The following is a 24,984-nucleotide window of genomic DNA, read 5'->3' on the forward strand; positions in this document are numbered from 1 at the left end:
CAGAATAGACCTGTTAACGACAGAATCCGTTAGACATGTCGATAAAGAAGTTTACGACGATTGTCGTTAATTACAAAGTCAAATATGGCAATATTGACGTTTGACACTCAGGGCCGGTTACTCAATGTCTACATGCATATAACACGGTTTCATGAACGAAAGACACAAGATCACGTAAGAACAAGAGAGTGAAAAAAGTCGATTTTTTTAGCGGGTTCTACGCCATCTTGTTTCACTGGGAAACGAGCGAAATGTAAACAAAGCAAAGAAAACAACGAAAACCAAAATTAGCCAAAATTATTGTCAGCCACTTTAAACGCACAATTTGGGTAAAATGATACAACAAAATGCTTTAAAATGTGTTGTCATGTTGAATTAACTCTTCTTTACTTGAATAAAAGTGTAAAATAGTGGTGCTTGTGATGTAAACAAACGCTCAGCTGACGAACCCGCTCTCGCAAACTTTTTTCTCAAAACCAGTTACAAATACAACGTCGAGTTCTTACGTGATCTTGTATTTTTGGTTCATGACACGGTTTCGATAACGTCGATAACGATGTTTAACCGCAGATTAGTGATAACCAAACCTTGAGTAACCGGCCGTAAATATTTAAAAGAAACTTGTTATTGTTGCGCGTATTATTGTGATTGTTGTTTGTGTATACCATATGAAAAAAAAGAAGAGCAGGAGCTACTACGGAGCAGAACCATAGGATGCTGGACTGCTTATTTGGCAACAACGGCCTCATGCAAGGCGAATTTAATAAGGGGCTATAAGCCATATATAAGTAAAAAATTACAAATTATACGCTCAAATACAGTATGAATTATTATTTTTTAATTACCTTCACTATAAAAAATAGTCATGTTAAACATTTTATTGGAACAACACTAAAACTGATTTATTTACAAACAAGTTAAAATTGAAGCAAATGTTCAAGTATCGTTATCTCGAAAACTGGAGCCAATCTGACAAAATTTAGAATGCCACAATTAAGGAGATCAACTTTCAAAACCTTTGTCAATGTTTTCAACTTGCACAGTGTAATAAATAAAAGGAACAATAATAAAAAGCACATCTATATGTGATAAATTTTTATTTATTAGTTATTTTTTATTATAATAGTTTGCATACCGATGAATTTGGCCTAATTTTTTTCAATAAAAACTTAAAACAATTTTATCGGTAGGCTTTTCAACGAAAAAATATTCGTAGCTAGGTTATCGACAAATTTCGTCAGACAACTGTCAAAGCTACCGACAATATTCGCTAAAAGCGTGCTTGAGAATTGCAGTTAACGAAACTTGTCGGAATCGTTAGCTAACGATACGAATATTGCGTTAAGAAAAATGGGAATCGCACTACAGATAATGAGTAACCGGCCCTAATACCATGTTCTGACCGACATCGAAAACATGTTTTTGTTGCTAAAACTGGTTTTCGACTTAAAAATTGTGTTTTCGTCCATGTAAAACATGATCCAACTACACAAGATCTGACAAGATGGACCAAAAGAAAAAAGTAAATTTCTGGCTGACGTTTGTAATTTCGGCGCCATGTTATTTTCTGTGAAAAACAAACAAAGAATATGAAGACGAAGCATAAAGAAAAACTGCAAGCAATGTTGTGCACATGTTTGTGCTAACCAATTTATTATTTATGTACGTGTTTTTGCATTCAATCACCGCGCACTTCATTTTAATTACATTTGCACAAAAAATCACTAAAAAATCAGTGATATAAATCACCGACAAAATACATATAAAAAAGAAGCAAAACAGATATAGCAAACTTCAAAATTACGAACGTCACACTTTTCTCAATTGCTATTACAAATGGCTGCTTCTCAACCGGTCAGATCTGTTCTAATTGGTTCATGCATGTAAAATCCGTCAAAAGAAAACCAGTTTTCGCTGAAAACTACTTGAAAACTACTTGAAAACTCACGTTCCACCCATTCCAATCGGTGTCTTCACTAGTTTTTTCGATTATTTCTCGAAGTGGAAGTCATATTTTATCATTTTTAATACGCCATTTCGGATTTATTGTTTATTGGCTGGCAAAAGTAAAACAAGAATTAAAGTAAGAGGTTGCTAATGAAAAGAAAATGAGGGAAGAGCGTTTTAGTTTTGTTTTTGTGTAGCAAAACTGTAATCAGAGGATGTAAGAAATGTCAATGAAAACACTAATGCAGCGTTTTTGCTGCATTTAAAATGCAACATTTATCACTTTCGAACATATGTTTTCGAAGAGCGTTCATGCTATAGCATTTAGCAAATGTACATTTACGCGAGTTCGAAATCCTGTGCTTTTGACAAACAGCCGTGTTCCAGTCTCTTATTTAGATCCGTATATATTACGATCAATTCTCACGCAGAAGATAATGTGCAAAAACCCTACCGAAAAGGAAAAAATAAATTTCAAACCAAAAATTCAATACAAAAACATGAATTGTTTTAACCATAACCGAACATTTGTTTGTGTATATATTCATTTGTCGGTGCTCTCAATTAAAATTTCCTCACTTAATTAGGAAACAAAACAAACAGAGTTGATCACAAATTGATCCAGATTTCTATTAGCATCACATCGATGTTGAATTTGCTTAACTTTTCTTTATCCAAATATGTAATGTAAAATAAAAGAAATCTCGATCGGCGATCACTGAAACGCAGCTAGCAACTGTATACTCGAAAAAGCAATGTTGCCACTTTTTCTCTTTAAACCATGTTCGAATCGTGGAAATTTTGGAAGATCACAGGGTTGCTTTTAGCATTTAGATTCTTAATGCAAGTTGCATTTAGGTGACGAATTTCGTATGGATAAATGTACATTTAGAGTAGCATTTAGCTCTAAATTCGTCACCTAAATGCAACTAAATGCAACTCCATTTTTGCATTAAGGATCTAAATGCTAAAAGCAACCCTGTGATCTTCCAAAATTTCCACGATTCGAACATGGTTTAAAGAGAAAAAGGGGCAACATTGCTTTTTCGAGTATACAGTTGCTAGCTGCGTTTCAGTGATCGCCGATCGAGATTTCTTTTATTTTGCATTACATATTTGGATAAAGAAAAGTTAAGCAAATTCAACATCGATTTGATGCTGATAGAAATCTGGATCAATTTGCGATCAACTCTGTTTGGTTTGTTTCCTAATTAAGTGAGGAAATTTTAATTGACAGCACCGACAAATGAATATATACACAAACAAATGTTCGGTTATGGTTAAAACAATTCAAGTTTTTGTAGTGAATTTTTGGTTTGAAATTTATTTTTTCCTTTTCAGTAGGGTTTTTGCACATTATCTTCTGCGTGAGAATTGATCGTAATATATACGCATCTAAATAAGAGACTGGAACACGGCTGTTTCTCAAAAGCATACGATTTCGAACTCGCGTAAATCTACATTTGCTAAATGCTATAGCATGAACGCTCTTCGAAAACATATGTTCGAAAGTGCTAAATGTTGCATTTTAAATGCAGCAAAAACGCTGCATAAGCAAAAACAGCCCATAACAGCCGGTGTGAACAGCCTTCAGCCCACAATCCCAAAACACGTTTTCAAAGTGTTTTCGTTGTCGGTCAGAACACGGTGTAAGCCTGTTCCTGTATTTATTTTTAATGAGATCCATTTCTGAAAATTTTCTTTTGGCAGCACTACTGTGCGGTAAAATAGCCAACGTCAGCATATACTCCGCCAAGTTGCTAAATATATACCTTTCCAAAACAATTTTCTGGTCCTTAAGGGTGAATGGAAAAAAGTAAACAAATCTGAGCATATTTTAGGTCAAGTGGAGTAGGGAGTAGATTTTGAATTTTAAAAAGAAGTCGCGAGTACATCTAGTCCCATCGAAGAAAGGTCCGGACGCTGTTTTCGATACATCGGATAAAGTCATCGGTTATTATCGCGCATTTCTAATTTACGCTATCAACTGATATGTCAAAATTTTGTCAAGTCGGACGTAACTTATTGTTATTTGGCTAGTATTTTTCTGTGCAGTTTGTGAATAAAAGTAGAGAAATGGATTTATACGATGATATTGACACAAAACCCAGGGCTAGCCAAATCGACGGCTGGTCATCGGGAATTAAAATGCTTCAAACACAGTTGGCTATAAAGAAAGCGCAAGCTCCAAAGGAGCCACCCAAAAAACCGGTAAGCTTCCCAATTACTATAACAATATAAAGATGTATAGTGCTTAAACAAAATTGTATATTGATTAGTTAATGACACCAGTTGTAAATTTGCGTGCTAAAAAACCAGTATCCGATGTTGAAGTTAACAACGGCAACAACTCCATGCAGAAATTGGATATTCCAACAGTGGCAGCTAAAACAGTCATTACTGCCAAACCATTGGAGCCAGTAATTGAGAGTACAAAATCGGACGACTGTTGGGATTTCGTAGATGAATATGATCCAATGTGGCCCAACGAATATGAAAAGTTAAAAGATAAAAATCAAAACAAAGAAAAAGAACACAAAGGCGGTGGGGGCGGAGGAGGTGGTGGTCGAAGCAGTGAAAGAAAAAGAGGTCGTGGACGAAACAACGCACGTGATTCATCTCCACAAATTAAATTTTCTGGATTTGGACAACGTCAAACTGAGGAAGAGAGTTATAGCCCTCCCCCTCAAGGCTCTGTGTCAGGTAAAGGAGGTGCTGCGATTGCACCACCGCCTTCCCTTCAAGAAATCTCTATAAATAATGAAAATGGCGACGGTTCATCGAATGTAACCATTCCCTACTCGGCAAGCTCGGTCGCTGCCAAGATTATGGCAAAATACGGCTTTAAAGATGGCCAGGGTTTGGGAAAACAAGAGCAGGGTATGTCCATGGCTTTACAGGTGGAAAAGACTTCGAAGCGTGGTGGTCGCATAATACATGAAAAAGATGTATTTTTGCCACCTCCACCAGCACCTAACAGTCCACCTGCAAGTATGGCACCACCGGCAGTACCAGCGGTAGCTACCCCTAGTCTAACACTAGCACAAGCTGCTGCTGAAGTACAAGCGTCCGAACCAAGCATTACCGAAATTATGAAAGAACCTAGTAAAGTGGTTTTATTAAGGGTAACTTCAGTGCTTTTCGATCATAAGATAATCATATTGAATTTTAATATCACTTTAATGGTAGAATATGGTCGGCCCAGGGGATGTTGACGAAGATTTAGAGCCAGAGGTTAAAGATGAATGCAATACCAAATACGGCGATGTCGCAAATGTCATAATACACGAAGCTTTTGGGACAACACCAGAAGAAGCCGTCAAAATATTTGTGGAGTTTAAGCGTATTGAAAGCGCTATCAAAGGTAAATGTAAAAAAAAAAAAACTTTCACTTAAAACCTTACAAAATATTTTTGTCTATTTGTTTTTTAGCGGTTGTTGATTTAAACGGCCGTTTCTTTGGTGGACGTCAAGTGCGCGCTGGTTTCTACAATTTTGATAAATTTAAAAGTTTTCAACTACATTAAAGTGACGAATACTTTAGTTTTTGTCATAAGTATTTTTTTTTTTTGTAAAATGCTACAACATATATTTTTAAGTAAATGTAAAAAGAAGTAATACTGTGGTATTATTTAATTAACTAAAAATGATACTGTGTTAGGATTGTATAGTTTAAAACACATTCCCTTGTTACTATTATGGCTTAATTTGCATGTAATTTTTTGGGATCCTGTTAATTAGAATTATGGATCACTTTTTCTTACTTGCAGATCTGCTATCGCTTGGTCGGGGTCACAGGTGAATGAAATGGTGATGGCATATCTTGAAAAAAGGTTTTATTTTCATGAAATCATTTTTTAAACTACTTTAGTATTGGAAGTACCTTTCTCCTTCAGTGACTTGCTCAACATGATGCAGGTTCTCAGCGCCTGAAGTGAATGCGCTAACGCGCGTCTTTTTTGGCTCAATCGATGACTTAGTAAGGTTTCCGTTTATACCGTCAATAAAAACGAATCTACCACCTCTAAAATCTTTCTGATATGTGTTTAAGTAGAGTAATGACGTATAATGAAATGATTCATACGTGTCCTATAGTTGGAAGTGGCCAAAATATATGCTTAGAAAGAAGTATGTTTTATTTTTAATTTAAGACACAAATGTCACTTACTTTATCCACATGTTCATGCCAATATTCATCATTCATTGTTCTAGCAGTAGCATTTGTTAAACGTGAAAAAAACGTGGGATCGGTGAGATAAAGACTATCGGCGGATATTTCGAATTGCTCTGCAATAGCGATTTTGATTTTGTTTTTAACGGCCTAGAATAACCAAAAACAGATCTAAAAGCCAAGCACAAATTTTTTTAACTATGTAATTTTTTCTTACGTTATATACTGATAAGTGATGTTCTCGTAATTCCGCGACTACTTTCGGCACGAGATATGCGTTTACAAACTGTTCCTTATAAGAAAGTGCACCCGTGTGTAAATTCAAAATGGATGCACCCCCTGATGAACCCCCCATTGAAATTATGGTGCGAGCTAAACTTAAAAGTGTTTCCGCTTCATTTACTTGTACCAATTGATCGCTAACGAAGCGCCCACACTTCCTTGGCACACAGTTCCGAAATTGGCGTATTTCTGCTTTATAGCTTTTTGAACATTCAAATTTCTGTGCACGCAACTGTAGTTCCTCATTTACCGAAGCAAATTTAGTTTCCTTGTGATTTTGTTGAGCATAGAAGTAAATGACAATAACAACAGAAGTCGCGACCACAGCCCGAGTCCACAAGCGATGTGTAGGAGCGCTCGTAGCCTGCAGTAACTCGGCACTAATAGTTGATCTTATTGGAAAATGGAAAATCAATGAACAGGTTTAAGCTTGGGTTACTGAAAAAAACCTACAGTTTACTTGGCGCTTTTCCAGTACTGTCACTTTTAACGTTGCTATCACTTTGAAGGTCATTTTCCGTATTTCCTCTGCTTCGCTGCCTCAAAGATCCGATCGACATACTATAGTTTATTCTGCCCCAATCAAACAATATTTAATTTATATACAGGTGTATGTAGAACTGGAAAACAATCGATGGCACTATCGATAGTATCCATATTTTTCAATTTCCCCCACTATCGATGTTTTTCGGTCACAATCGATGGTTTTTTCCCACAAGTAGGTATACCAAGGCGAATTTACACAAGGTGGTGTTACTGGAGAATTTAGATTTTCGCCGCGGGCCTTCTGAATGTCAAAATGATGTGTTTGTTGTAAACAAGGCGAATTCATATTACAACAAACATCATTTTGACATTAAAAGTACCGCGGCGAAAATCTAAATTCGCCAGTAACACCACCAAGGCGAATTTATACAAGGTGGTGTTGTACAATCAGCTGATTTCTTCGCCTTACATATATTTTGTTTTTGCTTTTACTGATTTAACAGCACACCCATCAAAAGCCAAAGCAAAATACATGGAAACTTTGGAGCGAATTGAGATTTGACACAACACCCTCCATACAAAATACATGTGGTTGTCGTTGTTGTAATCTAAATTCGCCAGTAACATCACCTTGTATAAATTCGCCTTGATGTAAACTTTTTTATAGCAGAAATAGTGGTGGCTACCCTATGTATCATACAGAAAACAGCTGATGATAACAAATAACTTGGACATATCCCATTGTGAAAATAGGAGTTTGGTCAATGGTACATTTTTTCAAGTCTTTATAAACAAAACTAAGTAAAAATAAAGGTAAAGATGTCACGATTTAGTGGAGCCTTACAGTTAACTGATCTAGACGACTTCATCACTCCGTCACAGGTAAGCCTTTCACATAAAAATATATTATGTAGCCAGTTTTAATGAGTAAAATTACGATGATAGGAATGCATCAAACCAGTGCCCATAGAAAAGACCAAGTCGAAGACTGGGGCTAAGATTACCATACAGGAAGATGGTTATTATGAAGAAACCGCGGTATGTTAAATAAATTAAACAAAAAATATTTAAAAAATGATTTCATCTATGCCCACAGACAGGTAAGCAAAAACTCCAAAAAGTGGAAATAACACTTCAGGATTGTTTGGCTTGTTCTGGTTGTATCACATCGGCCGAAGGTGTACTTATCACACAACAAAGTCAAGAGGAACTATTGAGAGTTCTACGTGAAAATGTTGCATTAAAACGTCGCAATACCAAAGAGAGTATACGTACAATTATTGTAACTATTTCGCCTCAGCCCGTCATTAGTTTAGCTCAGCGCTACGACTTAACGCCGGAAGAAGCTGCGAAGCATTTAAGTGGCTATTTTAGGTCTCTTGGAGCAGATTATGTATTGAATACAAAAATTGCCGATGATTTAGCGTTACTCGAATGTCGCAACGAATTTGTGGAACGCTTTCGCGAGGCGACAGCTTCCGATGCGGCTGATGCGCAACTTTTACCGATGCTTTCTTCGTCATGCCCAGGTTGGGTTTGTTATGCGGAGAAGACACATGGTAATTTCATTTTGCCTTTCATTGCCACGACGCGTTCGCCGCAACAGATAATGGGAGTTCTGGCAAAGCAATGGATGGCGCAAAAATTAGGCGTACCATCTGAACGTATTTATCATGTGACGGTAATGCCATGCTATGACAAGAAGTTAGAAGCTTCGCGAGAAGATTTTTTTAACGAAACTAATAACTCTCGAGATGTCGATTGCGTAATTACTTCAAGTAAGTGAACCGATTTAAAAAATACGATAACGAGAGCCGCAGGGGCGGTAATCATGAGTAAATTAATTTAAAGCAGCATTTAATCATTATTTTATGATTTTTATTTTTCGCTTGAAAATTATTCAGCCTTATCACGAGTGTCATTTTCCCCGCACCGGTTCACTTTTCTTTTGTTTGTTTCCGTGCATTTACTATGGGCGGTTGAACAATTTTCGGGTGATATTTTTTCGGACGAAACTATGAGCAAATATACACCGCACCTCATATATTATTCGAACCACCCAGGCTACTATTCGTAAAACAGGACAGAAACTCTGCAACTACCATAAAAAATGGAATGAGTTTTACCTACCTGCGAATCCAGGCCATAGATAATCAAGAAGATGTGAGCAGCTGACTCCTACTTACCTGAGGATGTACACACAGAACACCAACTACTGGTTGAATAAAAGAATATAATCTGCGGAGACGTACCTATCTAAGAACCAACGAAGATTTAGCACGGCTAACAGAAACTATTCAGAACGAACAATGACACTGAAGATGGCACAACGCCGAAACCAGTTTGTCTCCAAACCAAATTTGACAAGGGATGGCGGAAAATCGTTCCACATTACATCGAAATAATTATTTGAATAAAATTTTTTGCGATCACAAATAGATAAGATTATTTTTATTTTTTCGCTAAGAAATAATCTGCCTTATTCCGAGCTTCACCCGAAAAAAAAAATTCTCCCGAAAATTTGTGTTCCGCCCATATTAAATTTATTTATTTATTTATTTATTACAGTCATTTGACCTATATACATTCACGTATATACATTTGAATTATGTATTGCAATATAAAATAAAAGTAAAGTTAAATTTAATGCTTAAAATAAGTTAACCGTTACACTTTTCCTTCTAAGCTACATAATAGTATGTATATTTAACTAAGATAGCATATTCTCGATGCTGTTGGAATGGACGGGATTCCAAGCAGTACCGTAAATATATCACGTACGATATGCGGTCTAAGAGTGTAATTTCCAGAGCCGCCACAACTGAGCGGTTGGAAAGGACTAGTTTCCAAGCCGCTTCTTATAAACTTCTCTACCGGCAGCCGATCTGAATGGACGAAATCCAGAGTCGCGCTATTTGATCGGACGGAAAGGACTAGTTTCCATGCCGACCTACTTATTTCATACATTATGGATGATCTGAATGGACTAAATCCAGAGTCATCCAGCTAGTACGGATGGAAAGGACTAGTTTCCATGCCGGACTTTCTATCTGATAGCCAATGTTCTACAGTGATCAAGTAGCAGCCTTTTGAAGGTACCAACGTTTTCACAGTTTTGTATTTGAGCTGGAAGTTCATTATAACATTTTGATCCCTTATAAAAGATATTCTTCTTATCTATTTCCGTTTTATACAGCGGCAGCCTGAAGCTATTATTTCCCCTGAGTAAATACGAATGGGTTTCACTATTATATCGTAGGATATCACATTTTTTTGTTTTATGTTAAACACGAATTTCATAGCGTGATAGAAAATTTGCTGTTTCACGCTCAGCCATTTTAATTCTGCGATCATTTCCTGTATGGGTGTGTCGTACCGCTTGTTCAAGATAAATCGCATAGCCCTATTTTGCATTTTTTGAAGCTTATCTATTTGTGTGTCGCTTGCTATAATTCATGGAAACCAAAAGTGATAATTAAACCGGTTAGGGGAAAATGAAACTCATGATAAGGCTGAATAATTATTATTGATTATTATTTTTCCTCTAAAAAATAATGATTATTAATAAAATTGAAAACGCCATACAGACCCAAGATACTGAAATTTTGTCCTGCAAATTTTGGGATTTATTGTTGTTGTTGTAGCTACTACTTAACCCCGCTCGGGTCGGTTCATCCATCTACGTTGTCGTCTGTTTCAGCCCAGGAAGTGCGCAACTTCGACAGGATCTGTCCCTAGGGACAGGGGCGTTAGCTGTGTGAGGTTCTGGGGGCATGCGAAGAGGTGCAGTGAGTCATGTGGCGACACTCCGCATTCCGGGCATTGTTTGAGCACATCCTAGTTTATTCGGCTCAGGTATGAGTTAAGCCTACTGCAATAGCCAGAGCAAAGTTGGGCTATTGTGGTGCGGGTCGGCGAAATCCATTAAACGTTATATAGGGTGAAAAGGATACGTCGAAAATCACGGAGGTATAGCTTTTGAGTTTTTTGTATGATCATTATTCTGAAGTGAAAAAATAAAACTCAATCAGCCTTATCATGAGTTTCACTTTAGCTTTTGGTTTCCATGGTTTTACTATGGGCGGATGACAAATTTTCGGGTGAATTTTTTTTTTCAGGTGAAACTTAGGATAGGCAGCTTGGTTTTACTAGTCTAACTAACTTTCGTATGATTTTTTTTCATGCGAAACTCAGGAGAAGGCAGATTATCGTTAAGCCAAAAAAATAAAAGTCATACAATAATCATTATTTTTGATCGAAAAAATATAAATCAAGTAATAATCAGCCTCATCATGAGTTTAATTTTCCCCGAACCGGTTCCCTTTCACTTTTGGTTTCCATGTATTTACTATGGGCGAATGAAAATTTTTTAGGTCATTTTTTTTTTGGGCGAAACTCAGGATAAGGCAGAATAATTTTTTTTAATAAAAGTAAAAATAAATTTTTATTATTTTTAATCTTTATTGATTAAACTGGAAAAATAAAAACCATTTTAAATTACAGAAGGACGTCAAACACAAACACGGGAGTATCGTTAAAATTGTTTTACGACGATTTCAACTTGTTGATTTTTTTGGTTAAAGGACTATCTTGAGGTTTCAAGAAAAAACGAAAAACTGATAAAATTACGCACAAGAAATGGAAGATACATTTTCTTCTATAAAAATGTCTTAAATCATACGTATTTCATATGTATTTCTTCAAAAAAAATTACAGCAAAAACAAAGTACTTTTTCAAGCAACAGAAATAATGAAAAATATTTCTTGTGATTTTTCTACAGAGCTTATCGACCAAAATTTCACCCGAAAATTTTTAATACAGGGAAACCAAAAGTGAAAAGTGAACAGGCTCGGGGAAAATGAAACTCATGATATGGCTGAATGATTATTTTCCGTCCCTGCTTTTGAGAAAGTTATTTATATTAATATACAGGTGCAGTTTAGAGCACAAACCAATATCAAAAAAGTGAAGATAATTTTAAATTTCTTAGTCGAAAGTATATTTAATGAATTTTTCATCCTATCCACTTTAAGTCGAAATAGAACAAATGCTCACGATTGATGACAAACCATTGAATACATTTTCACCATGTGAAATGGATTGGCCATGGAGTACCCGTTGTCCAGAAGCTGCAGTTTGGGCGCATGAGTACTCCACTTCTGGCGGATATGCAGACCATATATTTAAATATGCTGCAAAAGAATTGTTTACAAAAGATGTTGAAAAATTGGAATATAAAAATCTGAGGTAAGGTGGAGATTTTTATGTAGTACATAAATATGCAAACATACTTTTATAATCATTAAATATGCCAGGAATCCGGATTTCCGTGAAATAACATTGGAATATGGCGGCCAAACCTTGCTTAAATTTGCGATTGCTAATGGTTTTCGGAACATACAAAATTTGGTACAAAAACTGAAACGTGGTAAAACTCCATTTCACTTTGTGGAAGTTATGGCTTGCCCATCAGGTTAATTTCATATATCATATCATATTGTATATTATAAAAAATAATTTCCTCAATTTTAGGATGTATAAATGGCGGTGCCCAAGTACGACCACCTGTAGGGATTTCTGTACATGAGATGAATCAACAATTAGAGGAACTTTATAAGCAATTGCCGAAATCGATACCAGAAAATGAAGATACTAAGCTTATTTATAATAAATTTTTCGACGGTGCGCACAGCGATAAAGCAAAAATGTTGCTGCATACCGGTTACCATGCGGTGGAGAAAATGAATACAGCGCTTAATATTAAATGGTAAATGCTATTTGAGACACGAAAATTTTATATTGAATTTACAAATGAAAAATTAAATAAAAAATTTTAAGCGCACTAAAATAAATCAGAAATACTTTGTTTCGCCTAAATTATATAAGCAGTTTTACCCAAGTATGATTACAAGGGTTGCGTATGTCATAAAAATACAAAAAAAAAAAACACTCCTAGCGCATGTGCTTTAATGTTTTGTATTAACAGAGTTTAAAAAAAGTTGTAAATGTTTTTGTTCCCATATGGCTGCATCTTTACTGCTTCAGTATATGCATATGTATTAGAAATGGCAGATCGAAATAAAAAAATCGATTTTTGAGTCGATTCGAATCAAAATAAAAATAATCGATGTAGGCAGAAATCGTCAAAAAATAAATCGATCTCCCAATATAATTTAGTTACCTAAAAATGCCTTTTACTACATTTTCTTGAAGAAATAAAATACGGCCTACTGACCAACACTGAAACTACAAACATTATTGTAAGTATATTATTTTGGAACATGCATTGCTATAACGGTTTCAATACCTAGAGTTATCCAAAATCTATCAGGTAACGATCGGATCTAAACGAAAGTAGTAATATAAGTAGTGATATACTCCCTTTCCTTTAAAAAATTATCGAAATCGGTTAATGTGGTCCAAAGTTATGCGGTAACATACATATCGCAAACGTTGCCCGAATTCTGAAATTTAACGAAAACGTTGTTTTATTACAGTTATTAAATGAAAAATATTTTTTATTTCTCCGATATGGGTTATAACACAACGTTTATTTTTTTACGTTGCTTGATAACAGTTATTATCCAACGTCTATTTTTTAAGTTGTTTGGCAAACGTTGTAAGATAAGAATACTGATGAAGACGGAGATGGAGAAGAAGACAAAGAAGATGAATATAAAAGAGGAGGAGCGAAATAACTGTTAAACGTTGGGAAATACCCCGCATTGGCGACGGAAAACATATTTCCCCTACATAACAGTTATCAGGCAACGTAAAAAGTAAGCGTTGGGTTATATGTAACTCTCATCGGCGAAATAAAAAATATTTCTCATCTAGTAACTGTTATGGAACAACGTTTTTCCGATTAAACTTATGTCCCTGAAAAAAAAATATCCGACGAATTGATAACCTCCTCCTCTTTTGAAGTCGGTTAAAAAAAATAGATAACTGAAAGAACCCGATACATATTTATTCCAATCTACTTTTACTTGTTACTAGTATTTGGGAACGCGGTTTCCAGTGCTAAAACTTATATTTCTGGCTTACGTATGTACATACATATGTGTGTATATATCTGTGTTCATATGGAAAAGTAGCTTATGTCGAAAGGCTGGCTTTAGTATAATGCGGCATTCCCTTTATTCTTTAAACTACAAGGAATTTTTTGATGAGACTTAATAAGAATATTGACTTGCTAGTATCGGAACTACTTCTTGCACGTTTATTTCCCAAAAGTTCTTCAACAACTCAGCGCCAGTAAATCATTCGCAATCGTATGCTGTGAATGCCGATTTATACTAAAGCCAGCCTTTCGACATAAGCTACTTTTCCATACGAACACAGATATGTATGCATGTCCCGTACTATAAGTATTAATATGTACATAGATAGAATGTTAGAGACTGTGCACTGCGACCTTAGGTCTATTGTGCCCTAATATGTACATACCCTGCAAACCATTTTTTCAGAGTATTCTGCATGGTAAAGAAATTTTAAAGAATTCGTTAAGATTTAATTCGATTTTTTGCCGAACTTTCTAAAATAAAATAAATTACGCACACTTCCATTCTTTTACGAAATTTCGGAAGAAAATCTGTGAAGCAACGAAAATAATGGTGCTATGTGAAGAATATCATCTTTCAGAATTTTTCCAGAATTTTCTTTATTTTTCGTACAGAAATTTCTTTACCACTTCATATAATTTTCTTTGAAAATTCGTAAAAAATCGTTACAGAAATGAGATACTCCAAACGATTTCCTTAAGATTTCGGGTACTTTGGTTTGCAGGCTATGTACGTACACATGTACAAAGTAAATATAGAAAGGTGTACCATAAAAGGACGTTAATGTAGCACAGTGTACGAAGAAAATGAAATAATAATTGTCGGCTTTCTAATGGGCAAAGAAAAATGACAGTAGAAAGGTCAAGAATTTTGACATATCTACAATTGCAGGACGAACGCGTGTGCTGAGGTTTAGTGAAATTCACACCTTTGCGGTAAAAAATTTAAATTTCCGAAATTAATTACGAAAAATATAAAATACAAGTGAATACCTTGGGAGTAAAGCAAAAGAAAGCGGAAATAGAGTACAAATTGTTCGTGAGTTTAGCAGAATCCCTAAAAGTAGGCTGCAAAAAGCATACGTACATACATTGCGGAAAATCGAAACTAAATATCCGTAAATCGAATGATTGCTTAATATATATGTATTTGTTTTTCCTAACCCAGATGCTTTTAAGGAAAAAATTCGTTAGCAATACTAATATCCTCCGCAGCACTTCAGTGTTGATCCCAGGTGTCAGTTTTTACTAAATAATTCTTTTGATTCAAAGCAATTTTTAGCTTCGAATAAACACTGCCTGTTTCACTGGACTCTCCTAATTATTAAGAATATAGAAAAAATTTATAAAATAAATCTAAAAATATATATTTATCGAGATACTCGTTTAAAAATTTGTCATGTAAACACGTACGCCCGTATGTATGTATGTATGCATTTCTTACATTTTCCAGGAAATATCGGTGAGCGAGTTAATTCAAAGTGCGAGCCTAATTAAAATTTTTCAACGGACGTGTATACATACTATAAAAGCTCAAGCAATTCCTCAAGACAGCTAGATAACCAAACCAAGTATGTCCGCAACTAATTCTTTTAATCACTCGTATGGTGCGCCGGCCGCTGCCACTGCCGCATCAACATCCATGATCCTACCACCCGCTGAAGGTGCAAAGCAGAAAGGCGGCACATCTGCTATGCGACGTCTGGATTCAGCTGCGCCCAACAAACGTAATATACCCGCAAATCAATATAGTTCGCAAAAGCAGCAGCAACGTGACGCCAACGCATCGCCGAAACGTCAATTGCAGGTTGCCCAACGGCACCAACAACAACACCAGCAGCAATATAGCGAGGCCATGCAAAGCGAAGATACTTTAGAGTATTTTATAAAGTTCCCAACAATGAACTATCGTAGCGATGCTATGGATAATGGGGATTCTGATTTCGTATTCATTTATAATGATTCAAATGTTCCTATTGTTATGCTACTCGGTTGGGCTGGCTGTCAGGATAGATATTTAATGAAATACTCGAAAATCTATGAAGACCGGGGGTAAGTTCTTCAGGCAAATAATCACCTCCATTAATTTGCATGAATAAAGTTTATTTCTTTTTAACTTAGTATTTTATATCATTCTAAGGATTTTTAACCATCTGATTTCCTAACATCCAATCCATAAACTTAATTTCCATTGTATGTACGTTTGTACAAACTGTAATTCTGTAAATCTGTAATGGTTATATTTTACAGTATGTATGTACTTATAATTGTCCTTATGTATATACATATATATGTATGAAATATGTCTTATTTTATGATTGGTACGCTTTACATGATATTTGTCCTTGGCTTTTTTAGCTTAATAACCGTTCGCTATACAGCCCCAGTGGATACACTATTTTGGAAACGTACCGCAATGGTGCCCATTGGCGAGAAAATATTAAAACTAATGTATGATATGAATTTCGACACTCATCCGGTGATTGTGCATATTTTCTCTAATGGGGGTGCTTACCTGTATCAACACATATCGCTAGCAATGCGTAAGCACAGGACTCCTATTCAAATACGTGGAATGATTTTTGATTCTGCTCCCGGTGAGCGTCGCGTTTTGGGCTTATATCGTGCCGTTGGAGCAATTTATGGCAAAGAGAGAAAGAAGTGTCATTGTATTACAGCTCTAATTATAACATTAACCTTGAGCATTATGTGGTTCGTTGAGGTGAGTGATTTAACAAGTATATTAACAATTTTTCGTGTTAAGTAAGACATTAAAGAAATGTACGCACAGGGAAAGTCATGCGATGCCAGTTTAACGAGAAAAAATTAATATATTTCTTTTTAACATCCGCTTTGATTTGACGTCGACCCGGATGTACACCGTTAACATGCATATGATCGGTTCTACCGGATACTAAAAATTTTGTAATGTCGCCAAACGATGTGACAAAAGCTTGCTGCGTTTGAGTTCCGGCCGCTTAGCGAAAAATTTTGCATGTGAAAGCAAAAACAGAGTTAGCTAACAACGATGGACATTACAAAAATTTTTAATATGCGGTAGAACCGACCATATGTACAAGTATGTATGTAATTCCAGCCGTAATCAAAATAAGGCTAAAAACATACTAGAGCTGCGAGCAAAACGTCGATGGAACCACGTATAATAAAGAGCAGAGCGGGCATACATCATCGACGCTTTGCTCTTCTCTTTGCTCAGCGCTCCAGACAGCGTTGCCGAATTGACGATTTCGTGGTCATTTTGACGTTTTTTTTAGCTCAATGACGTTTTGGCGATTTTCCTCCGTAATTACGATTTTTTAATTTAGTTTTTCCACTAAATTACATATGTATGTATGTATGTAAAAAATTTGTTACAGGAAAACGTAATCCAAAATTAAACCATGCATTTATCTAGTTTTGTTCTACAATCGTGCTTTTAGTTATATTAAATTTGTTCCAGAATTGTAACCAAATCGGTAGTTTGCACTGCTGACACTGATTTGAAAGAGATAGAAAAGTGGGAGAGGGAACTTGTTCCGTCAAAATTATCTATCAGTTAACAGATGCTACCCAATAAAACTTTAGGTTTGAGCTCAACTTGAGGTTAAGTTGAGAACTAAGGTATTTCTCAAATCTCCAATGTTGTTTCTCAACAGTACTCAAGTGGAGGATCATAGCGTTCTCAACAAAAAGGGCATTTTTCTTTGTATGAAAAAAGGACTGTTTCTCAAGTTGAGAAAAAAACTAGTTCTCAACTTGAACTCCAATGTAATTCTCCAATAGGTCTCAAACATATCATTGAAATACTGAAATTGAAATAGTAAACTATCTTGTAGCTTTGTGATGTGATTGAAACGACATATATAGATGAATTTAAATATTAATTTTTCATTTTATTACTCCTTTTGTATTATGTAGTTAATCAATATCGTATTACAATAATTCACTTCACAGTATACAGCCCGACAGTAATTTTGCCACTTGATTCACTTCGCGTTTTATTTTCTTTCAAGAATATTTGAGGATACTTTGAAGATTATTTACTTTTCGTTGGTAGTTTTCCCCTTTATATAGCTTTAGTTTTTCACTTGATAATTAAAAATTGGTATTGATGAGTTGGAAAATGATGTTGGATATTAACTTGAGAACTATGAATTTCTCCAAGGTTAGAGAAATATTTTTTTGGTGTTTATTGGGTAATGTTACATTCAGGGTCTTCACATCCATTTTGGTAGTTTTGGTAAATTGCTGGTTGACACTCGGAAATTTTATCAACTGTGAATGTCCTTTTCAGTTTTCTTTTGTTAGTCTGGTAAACTGTGTTTATCAACAGCCGAGTCGTAGCTTTTTTCCTAAAAAAAAAAAATTGTAGCATAAAATTTAAGGAATTTTATTTACTCATATCCGTTAAAACTGGATCAAAATCTTCAAAAACTTCAAACCAGTGGAGTTCAACTATTTATAAGCAGTTGTGTTATGCAATGTGGGTTCCCATTTGGTTTTGTAATGTATAGTCATATTTTTTGGTCCGCATGCATAAAACCTAAGCAAATGTTTTTTTTTTTTAATTTCAGACCTTTTACTAAATTTGTGCAAATAAATTTAAGTTTAAAGTATACCATTTTAAGAAAACGCAATTGCTTAGTTGTTATGCATACGACTCATTGTATGTAATTCCTTTGTATTTTTTATTTTGTTAAAAAAATACAATAAACAAAAATTTGACGATTTTTTGGCCGAATTACGATTTTTTTAGGGTAAAGTGACGATTTTCCAGCAAAGCTTTCGGCAACGCTGGCGCTTGACGACAGCAACAACAAAGGTGCGTCCATTCTTAGAGCAATATCAAGAATAGGAAATGCACACATGTATTTGGAGCTACATGTGCCGGAAGCAGTACTCTGACTATATTCCACCAAACTATTTTCGTGTTCCATTTTTTAGCATACCATACTAAAACTTTACACTTTAAAAAATTCTTTACTCAGGAGACTTTTGCCGCTTTTAAGAGCCTCTTTTTCAAAACTGAGCCGGCACAAACCAATCCGTTTAGTGATTTGAAAAATGAAGCAACCCAGTTTCCTCAATTGTTCGTATATTCGAAGGGAGATGTGGTCATACCACATCAGGTGCGTATTTTGAAAAATACAGCGGAATTATAATTTATTTATATTTCATTTTTCAGGATATTGAAAAATTTATTAAAGTTCGGCAAGAGCGCGGAGTAGATGTATCCGCTGCTTGTTTCGAAGATGCCGAACACGTGAAGATCTATACAAAATATCCGTCACAGTACATCCACTGCGTATGTTCATTTATAAATAATTGCTTGTCGCGGCCTTATAATGGTGGTATTGGTTTGGAGACGCCCACTAACAGTGGCTCACCTACTAGTTCGGTTCGTTCAGTGCTAGGTGCTACTTCATCTAAATACGATTGAATTAATTAAATGTTATTTAAATATTTGTCAGGAATATGCAAGTATGTACATACACATATGTACACATACATAAGTATATATGTTTAATACCAAATTTTGAACGTCTTTCAATATTACGTGAATTTGGTCGAGAGTAGCATTTGGAAGTATGGTGTGCGTGTGAGCCGCTTATAACTTTAGCAATACTTAAGCATTGTAACTGCACAATATCAAATATAATATGCGTTAGTTTAATACTACTTCGAAGACCTATTAAAACTTGACACTTTACAATAAAATATTTTTGTTATATTTGCTTAATTCTATGCTTTAAACATGAAAGCGAACAATTAGAGACTTTGGGTTTTATGTATGTAGACGTTCAATATGTGATACTGTTGGCAGATATTAAAGGATGTATAAAAATGTATAAGATTCATTTTATGAAAGATTTTAGATCGTTTTAACACAAGTTTGTGAATGAAATATTTTCCTACTTACAAGAAAATATGCATTAAATAGCTAAAATATATGTATATATGGCTTTAAGTAGTGAACGAATTTAAATAAATGTCGGCTCTTGAAAAAGTTATCTTGTGTTGTCATTACACGGTTGGTGCTAGAAGTGGCAATGAAATGAAATAATTTACCTATAGGTATATTCTACACTGGCAAACTTTTCGTAACCGTTTTTTAATAAAGTTATCGTGAATTTTTAACCCTTACAATGTTATAAGCTGGTAACAACATATTGACCCATAGCTGAATAAACTGATGGTTTCCAATAAACCCAGAATTTCAGTAGTAAAAATTGTTGGTAAAAAAATTTCCGGTCACAAATGTTCGGGAACGTGCTAAAATAAAAACCAAATCCTGTACAATAAGTTTGAGCCAAAAATAAAATGTCGCCCACTAGTGTGTCATATATTCCAGATGTTTCATTCTTAATTTATTTCGCTTCTATTATACACCTCATTATTTTTCATTAACTTCTATAACCGGCGGATAGTAAACAAATATTTTATTAAAAAAAATTACCAAATGGCCAAACATCACCCAGACTTAATATTTTGTCGTAAGCAGCCAGGAGTCGGTGAGCACTTGAAAAACTACTATTTACGATCATTCCTATTGTAACAAAAAATCCCGATGTTTCAGCCATTGGACGTTTGTGTGAAAAATGTGATGGCAAATGTGTTATTTGCGATTCCTATGTACGACCATGCACTTTAGTGCGGATTTGTGATGAATGCAATTATGGATCATACCAAGGACGCTGTGTTATCTGCGGTGGGCCTGGTGTTTCAGATGCATACTATTGTAAGGAATGCACAATACAGGAAAAAGATGTGAGTAGTCGTAAACATGTGTATTCCTTTATTAAATAAAACTGATTTCATATTTTACCTTAGCGCGATGGTTGTCCGAAAATTGTAAATCTTGGAAGCTCAAAAACAGATCTATTTTACGAAAGGAAAAAATACGGCTTCAAACAAAAGTATATGCAACCATTTAAATATCAGTCACTATACTTATAATATCTAATATTTTCTCTAATTCCAGCTATTAAAACTTGGTTAGTCAGTATTTTATACCAATAGACTTGGCGTGTGTAGGTACGTATATGGAAAAGCAATGCTGCAGTTTGTTACAGGCGGTCTACAATCTATGATTATACATACCAACGAAATTTTTTACACGATTGAATTTGTTCTAAATACTTTTATTCATAAATGTATATAATGGAAATAGATATAATTTACAAATCTAATTAAATTATGCTTGTATAGCTTCGCTTCCTTCCAATGAATACTGCAAGCAAAGCTTGTCAAATTCAGATGACTTTTTTTCCAAATCGGATACAAGCTCACCCTTTGGATGAAATTGCTTCAATTGTTCCCAATAGCGAGCAATGGTTTCATGTGATTTTCCGGTCAAATGAGCCAACACCATCATGTTGATGAGAGTGTCGTAATCATTGTGCTTTTTGGTTAAAGCATCACGTAAAACAGCTTCGGCTTCTTCATATCGTTCCAATCCCAAATGAACTACTGCCTGCCCGTTTAAAAGCAACGGTGTAGGATTATGTTTTTCACAAAATTCTTGAAAAATGTGGAATGCGTCCTGCATCTGTTCGGTGCCAAGGCTTAGTGCAACCCAAGCTTGAGCCATTTGTGTCAATGTGGCGTCATCAGAAATTTCTTGCATTTTAGCTACCACCTGTTTAGCCAAATCAATGCGATTCAACCGTAACAGACACTGAACCCCTAAAGCCATTGACTCCAAATTTCTGGAGCCATGTAAAATCTTCAATGCATTTTCAAATTGCCCATCATAACAATACACAATGGCGGTGGCAATGTGCCAAATATTTGTATCGTCCTCCTCGCTGGCAACTTTATCTGTCAACTTTTCAAGTATGCTTTCAATTTTAGATGGTTGCTCGAAAGCATCATGCACGTAACGTAGTGCTAATAAAGCAGTGTTATTATTTTCCTTTATATCTGTAGCAATAAGGCGTCCAGAGTCGATAGCCAGGTATGAAAGATACATATACGAGAGGAGCTCCGTAGAAGCTGTGCCTTGCTCGGGTAGCACAAAATTAATGGAACCCATAAAGTTACCGATGTAGTACTCATTGCGTGCATAAAATAGCGTTGAATTAGTATCTTCTTCAGCTTGCAACGGCTTGCTCATTTTAGGGTAGTAATTTAATTGCAGACCTTTTAAAACTGGTATTTAATTAATTTGGTGTTTTCCTCCAAATGACGTGTATCAAAAACAATGTCAGTGTTTGTCAATTCTTTATCTTATTTTTCAGAGAACGTAAAGTAAATAAATTTACGTTCTATGCATACGTACTGCACCCTGTACTGTTCAGTTCAATTTATTTTTTTGGAAAAGTTGGTAAAGCAAGCAAGGCGATAGCGAGTTTTAATTATTTGAGAAACAACGGTATAAAATCGTTAACAAATAAGGAATTAATTAAAAAGTTTTCGTGCACGTGCATTGTTGGAAGTCCAGCTGTTTGTATAGGTGAGTAAAAGCATCAAAATAGTTATGGAATATTGCCGGAAAGCAAAATTTTTCTTGTCATTTCAAATTTCCGGCCGCTGTGGTGTAGTGGTAAGCAGTGCGCGCGGTCGTGCCGCGGCAGGCAATGGCAAACCTCCGAATGTATTTCTGCCATGAAAAAACAGCTTCTCATAAAAATACAATCGATTTGTGTGACAACATCAAGGCGCCGCCACAGGTAAGAGGAGAGGCTCGGCCAAACACTAACATATGTGTAAGCGCCAATCTATTATTATTATTATTATTTCAAATTTACACCACCACCATTAGCCAACGATACATATAGCATGATACTACTCATGATCAGTGTTGCCGCGAATAATTTTTAGTGGTAGCCAAATCCTTTAAGAAAGGCTAAAAATTGCTAAAAAAATTCGTTTTGGCTAAAAATGGTAGCTAAATTTTTTTACTTACATATACATATGTATACGTATACACACAAACATTTTCAATAAGTAATGGCCCTGCAAACCATTTTTTCAGAGTATTCTGCATTGTAAAGAAATTTTAAAGAATTCGTTAAGATTTAATTCGATTTTTTGCCGAATTTTCTAAAATGAAATAAATTACGCACCTTTCCATTCTTTTACGAAATTTCGGAAGAAAATCTGTGAAGCAACGAAAATAATGCTGCTATGTGAAGAATATCTTTCAGAATTTTTCCAGAATTTTCTTTATTTTTCGTACAGAAATTTCTTTACGAGTTCGTGTCAACCCCTTCATATAATTTTCTTTGAAGATTCGTAAAAAAATCGTTACAGAAATGAGATACTCCTAACGATTTCCTTAAGATTTCGGGAACTTTGGTTTGCAGGGGGGTTAGAAAAACAATGAACTCTGGAAAAAAACTAATACATTATCCAACCAAAAACCTTTTTATGTAAAATGGGAAATACACGACACCAGCTTGCTGGCACCATCAAGTGATTGTACCATCAGGCTATAAGCATATGAATAACATACCAGTATGCTGGTACGATGTTTATTTCTTTAAAAATGGGGTCCAGAAAAGACCGAAATGATTAGAGCTGAACTTTCATACTTTTTCTTCAATTCTGTTAAACATTGTTTTTTTCAATTCACAGCTGAAATATTGTGAACTTTAATCTTCCACAAACACGGATTTTACTCATATAGTGTAAGAAATTTTCGCCGAAATACTTTTTACTTCAAAAAATTAGCTAATTGCACCATTCACGACACCAGCATGCTGGTAGAATCATAAAATTTTCAAATCGTTTTTGACGTCGCACCAGGAGCTGGTACAATGAAACCACAAGAACATACACGGTCAATCGGCTGGCACCAACACTTGATGGCGCCAGCATGCTGGTATCATCTATGGGCCCTTTAACACATTAAGCATATTAAGGGTCGTAAACTTATCTATTTTAAAATATAGTTAAATCGTTAATAGATAAGTAAACGGCCCTAACACTTTTATAGTTTGTATAAAAATGTAAGGAACATACAATACATATACACATATATGTACATCAGAGTGTTTCTTAGTTTAACAATTTATCTCTTACATAAATGAAAAAAAAATAGTTCAAATTAAGCATATACAAATTTTTGCATGTCAAGGATGAATATACATTTTCCAAAGGGTTAAAAAGGGCTAGGGGCAATTTTAAATTTGTGTAACCAAAAAAAGTATGTGTAGCTAAATCTAGCCACGAAAGGGCTAAAACGGCAACACTGCTTATGATACAAAAATTCAATGGTAAAACCGCTGAGAGGCAGCCTGAACATTTTTGAAGTTTGCTAACATTACAGAAATGTTTTCAAATTTTTAATCTCACACATACATACATTCTCACTTTCAGCCTCAAATAAAGCAAAATTGAATACTTTCTCAAGACTAATTCATATAAGGTGGTAGCGGTAGTACAAAAACCAAGGCGAATTTATACAAGGTGGTGTTAACAAACAAAACAAAAATTACAACAACAAATTATACGCACATTGACAACCAGTACTACAACCAACTAATACATTCTCATTTTAGGACTTCTCTTTTTGGCGGACACTGGCCTAGAACGGCATTTACAGGTCTTGAGTCTACATAACTCGAGACTGCGTCCCTGTGAATGCCGTTCAGGGCCTGTCTATGAGCTGACGGGTCCAGAGGTTGCTTAATTAACCTCTGGACTTCGTCCGTCAGTTCATATAGATGCCTCCTGAAGTGCCTCGGCGAGGGCTCCTCTGCAAGCAGCTGTCTATTTGGGTGGCCACATCTGTGGCTCCCAACAAGAAACTGCTTGCAGAGCATCGTGTTGTGCTCCCTAATTGGGAGCATTTTTTCCTCATCGTGGAGGTGGTGTTCTGGTGTCATCAGGAGGCATCCTCTCGCTGTCCTGAGTACTGTATTTTGTACCGTCTGTAGCTTCGTCCACTGCGTCCTACTAGTCCCCGGCGACCACACTGGTGCTGTGTAGTTTACAACCGGCCGGCCTATAGCCTTGTATGTTGCCAGCAACGTTTCAAATTTAGTCTGTTCCAATAGCAGTCCGGTTTACAGGATTTAGTCAGAACTT

At 35.5% G+C, this 24,984-nt stretch overlaps 6 protein-coding genes across 8 annotated transcripts; 4 read left to right on the top strand and 2 right to left on the bottom strand.

The window, feature by feature from the left end:
• Window positions 1–3,654: 3,654 nt before the first annotated feature.
• LOC118735967 (splicing factor 45) lies at window positions 3,655–5,565 on the top strand. Its single transcript, XM_036466045.1, has 4 exons — window positions 3,655–4,158; window positions 4,227–5,072; window positions 5,137–5,311; window positions 5,380–5,565. The coding sequence occupies exons 1-4, from the start codon at window positions 4,024–4,026 to the stop codon at window positions 5,472–5,474; spliced, it is 1,251 nt and encodes a 416-aa protein (XP_036321938.1). The 5' UTR covers window positions 3,655–4,023; the 3' UTR covers window positions 5,475–5,565.
• On the bottom strand, window positions 5,520–7,084 carry LOC118735968 (2-oxoglutarate and iron-dependent oxygenase domain-containing protein 3-like). 2 transcript variants are annotated; one of them, XM_036466047.1, is made up of 5 exons: window positions 6,854–7,084; window positions 6,336–6,780; window positions 6,116–6,268; window positions 5,831–6,036; window positions 5,520–5,769 (listed from the first exon to the last, which is right to left on the bottom strand). In XM_036466047.1, the coding sequence occupies exons 1-5, from the start codon at window positions 6,958–6,960 to the stop codon at window positions 5,691–5,693; spliced, it is 990 nt and encodes a 329-aa protein (XP_036321940.1). In that variant the 5' UTR covers window positions 6,961–7,084; the 3' UTR covers window positions 5,520–5,690. The 2 variants fall into 2 exon arrangements, with proteins under 2 accessions (XP_036321940.1, XP_036321939.1); XM_036466046.1 differs by having other exon boundaries at window positions 6,336–6,792; window positions 6,854–7,080.
• Window positions 7,085–7,568: 484 nt separating this feature from the next.
• Window positions 7,569–13,140, top strand: LOC118735969 (probable cytosolic Fe-S cluster assembly factor GJ13047). Its single transcript, XM_036466048.1, has 6 exons — window positions 7,569–7,768; window positions 7,832–7,924; window positions 7,983–8,664; window positions 11,921–12,134; window positions 12,203–12,360; window positions 12,420–13,140. The coding sequence occupies exons 1-6, from the start codon at window positions 7,706–7,708 to the stop codon at window positions 12,656–12,658; spliced, it is 1,449 nt and encodes a 482-aa protein (XP_036321941.1). The 5' UTR covers window positions 7,569–7,705; the 3' UTR covers window positions 12,659–13,140.
• Window positions 13,141–14,585: 1,445 nt separating this feature from the next.
• Window positions 14,586–19,951, top strand: LOC118735970 (transmembrane protein 53). 2 transcript variants are annotated; one of them, XM_036466049.1, is made up of 5 exons: window positions 14,586–14,989; window positions 15,404–16,002; window positions 16,309–16,672; window positions 18,939–19,079; window positions 19,136–19,951. In XM_036466049.1, the coding sequence occupies exons 2-5, from the start codon at window positions 15,524–15,526 to the stop codon at window positions 19,388–19,390; spliced, it is 1,239 nt and encodes a 412-aa protein (XP_036321942.1). In that variant the 5' UTR covers window positions 14,586–14,989; window positions 15,404–15,523; the 3' UTR covers window positions 19,391–19,951. The 2 variants fall into 2 exon arrangements, with proteins under 2 accessions (XP_036321942.1, XP_036321944.1); XM_036466051.1 differs by having other exon boundaries at window positions 14,586–14,886.
• A 363-nt stretch (window positions 19,952–20,314) lies between these two features.
• On the top strand, window positions 20,315–21,122 carry LOC118735972 (PHD finger-like domain-containing protein 5A). Its single transcript, XM_036466053.1, has 4 exons — window positions 20,315–20,462; window positions 20,528–20,718; window positions 20,782–20,867; window positions 20,933–21,122. Exons 1-4 carry the CDS (start codon window positions 20,411–20,413, stop codon window positions 20,937–20,939), a joined length of 336 nt encoding a protein of 111 aa, XP_036321946.1. The 5' UTR covers window positions 20,315–20,410; the 3' UTR covers window positions 20,940–21,122.
• LOC118735971 (coatomer subunit epsilon) lies at window positions 21,077–22,191 on the bottom strand. Its single transcript, XM_036466052.1, has one exon. It carries the CDS (start codon window positions 22,064–22,066, stop codon window positions 21,146–21,148), a length of 921 nt encoding a protein of 306 aa, XP_036321945.1. The 5' UTR covers window positions 22,067–22,191; the 3' UTR covers window positions 21,077–21,145.
• Window positions 22,192–24,984: the final 2,793 nt, after the last annotated feature.

The sequence above is a fragment of the Rhagoletis pomonella genome, unplaced genomic scaffold, assembly GCF_013731165.1.
Source record: "Rhagoletis pomonella isolate Grant_MI unplaced genomic scaffold, Rhpom_1.0 Rhpom_scaffold_00003, whole genome shotgun sequence".
NCBI lineage: Eukaryota > Metazoa > Arthropoda > Insecta > Diptera > Tephritidae > Rhagoletis > Rhagoletis pomonella.